At 36.8% G+C, this 2744-nt stretch overlaps 1 protein-coding gene across 1 annotated transcript; it reads right to left on the bottom strand.

Moving 5' to 3' along the window:
* Positions 1–271: 271 nt before the first annotated feature.
* LOC129226259 (zinc finger protein 271-like) lies at positions 272–1545 on the bottom strand. The gene has a single exon (XM_054860860.1). The coding sequence runs from the start codon at positions 1543–1545 to the stop codon at positions 298–300; it is 1248 nt and encodes a 415-aa protein (XP_054716835.1). The 3' UTR covers positions 272–297.
* Positions 1546–2744: the final 1199 nt, after the last annotated feature.

The following is a 2744-nucleotide window of genomic DNA, read 5'->3' as shown; positions in this document are numbered from 1 at the left end:
ACTTCAAACCCATATTGGATCTCATTTGTATTTTTAAAAAATAAATAAATAAATAAAAATAAGCAAATATAATAATAATATGAAGCACTAAAAAAGACATTAGAAAAATTCCAGTGAAAAAAAAAATTATTTCCCAATGTGAAGTATTATATGCCTCTTCAAGTAAGAAGGCAGAAAAAAAACTTTTGTACAATATTTACACGAAAATAGTTTTTCTTGATCATGAATGTTCATATCAATTGTGAAGCTGATCAATTATGACGTTAGACATCAATTGTGAAGCTTGAGAAAACGCCTTTAAGCATTGTTCACACGAAAAGGGTTTCTTGCCGAATACGGTTTTTCGCCAGAATGCACTCTTAAATGTGCCTCCAATTTTGAACGTTCAGAAAATGCCTTTGAGCACTTCTCACACGAATACGGCTTCTCGCCAGTATGAACCATCACATGTCTCTTCAAACATGAAGGTCGAGAAAATGCCTTCGAACAGTACGCACATGAGTAGGGTCTTATACCATTATGCACCCTCATGTGTGAGTTGAGACTTGAAAGATCAGAAAAAGACTTGCAACAATGGGGACAGGAAAATGGTTTTTCTAGATCATGAACGTTCATATGTCTCTTCAAATACGAAGCTTGAGCAAACGCCTTTGAGCACTGTTCACACGAATACGGTTTTTTGCCAGTATGCACTCGTAAATGTGCCTCCAATTTAAAACTATCATAAAATGCCTTTGAGCACTGTTCACACGAATACGGTCTCTCGCCAGTATGAACCATCACATGTCTCCTCAAACTTGTAGATTGAGTAAATGCCTTCGAGCAGTAATTACACGAGTAGGGTTTTTCGCCAGTATGACACCTCACGTGACGTTTGAGAACCGAAAGTTGGAAAAATGACCTGGAGCAATATTGACAGGAAAATTGCTTTACTTGATCATGAACGTTCATGTGTCGATATAACTGTGAAGGTCGAGCAAACGCCTTTGAGCACTGCCCACACGAGTATGGTTTCTCGCCGGTATGGATTCTCAGATGCGTTAGCAAACTCGTACGTTGAGAAAACGACAGAGAACAGCACTCACATGCAAACGGTTTTTCGCCAGTATGGACCCTCAAATGTGTCTTTAAGGCGTTAGAGGTGGAAAATGACTTTGAGCAATGTTCACACGAATAGGGCTTTTCCCCAGTGTGGCTGCTCATATGTCGTTTGAAAACCGAAGCAAAAAGAAATGACTTTGAGCACAATTCACAAGAAAATGGTTTTTTTGGGGCATGGATTACTTTCACATGTCGCCTCAGGCGTGACGCTTCAGTAAACACCTTAGGACAGTGTTCACACGAGTGTAATTTTTCGCGATGATCCTGTTTTAGATTTGTAGCTTCAGAGAATGACTTTGAACAGCATTCAGACGAATGTGGATTTTCACTGCTATGAACTCTCATGTGTTCCTCTAATTCTGAATCTTTAGCAAAGTCCAATAAACACAGTTTACACGAATGACGCTGGTTTTCCTCAGCACAGACATTTAAGTAAGATGCCATTGCTGAAGTAGGCCAGTATAAGACGCCAGTGCCAATTCACATGAGAGGATTTTTCCGAAAACTGATTGGCCTATTCTGTGTCACCAAGAGTTTGAAAATGCCTTCAAACAGAAACCAAAAGTATTTAAATACAATATCTCATCATTGTTGGTATAGGAAGTGTTGATGAAAATAAAAAATTAAGAAACACTCTGTCAACCAATGACTGCCAGTTAAGAAACGTGACAAATGCATTTTGAGAATACAGAATTGGGAGGGATTTACATCAGTATGTAATTTTTCGAAGAACTTGCATGGTCTGTATCAATACATAGCTTTACCCCTAACATCACGCTTCTTGAAATATGATGACAGGAAGTCCACATAATTGCTGAAAAGAAATGAAATGAATTAGTGTACAATTAAAAAAATTTAAGTATAAAGTTAAACAGAGTACTTAACGTGCAGAAATATTTTGGTGGTAAAAAAAGAATGTGTACAAAGTTTCAAAAATAAATCAAGTCAGAAGATGCGTTAATAGAATTGATCATGAGAGGATCTAGTATTATATGTAGCAAAGTGATGTGGGGAAACCCACAACAGGCAAAGTAAGTACGAGGGTATATTAAGGCACCTGTACAGATGAGCCGACGCATCAGCTTAACAGTCATTCTGGATCAGAGCATGTGTTTGAATGGTTGTCTTTTTTGGAAAGTTATAGCGTTGGTGTTTTTCCCTGTGAGCAATTATTAGCGGAACATGAATTGCTTATTAAATACAATATCCTTTTCGGACAATTTTGCAAAACCCAAAACTTTGCTCTGGTAACTCTAGCTCCGCAACAATGAAATATTTGATCTAAAATGGTTAAATTTAAGCTAGTGTGCCGGCCTGTATATATAGCCACTCTAGAGCATACTTATAGCTTGATATTTTGTTACCGATGACACGTTGAAACTCTGGGACAGAAATTCTGCTACTTTCTCCAGTGATATATCAGCGTTTATAATAATTTTCGTTCGAGTCATTTCTGGTATTGTGGGAAGGAACATTTTTCTGAAAAAGAAGATCCCACAGAAATTCAAAAAAAAAAAAAATGTTTAAATAAAATTTTTGAAGAAGAAAATGTTTCACAATATTTTTCCAGAAAATTTTCCGCGTGAACTTTGAAGTAAATTTTTTGTGTGACGTAATAAAAATTTCGTTTTGTTTCACAGATT

This window comes from Uloborus diversus, chromosome 7 (genome assembly GCF_026930045.1).
Source record: "Uloborus diversus isolate 005 chromosome 7, Udiv.v.3.1, whole genome shotgun sequence".
NCBI classification, from domain to species: Eukaryota; Metazoa; Arthropoda; class Arachnida; order Araneae; family Uloboridae; genus Uloborus; species Uloborus diversus.
The sequence above is the reverse complement of the archived record's forward strand: the minus strand, read 5'-3'. Positions and strand labels throughout refer to the sequence as shown.

Coding starts and splice junctions, on each gene's coding strand:
- LOC129226259 (XM_054860860.1), bottom strand. CDS start 1,545: ATGGCATCTTACTTAAATGTCTGTGCTGAGGAAAACCAGCGTCATTCG.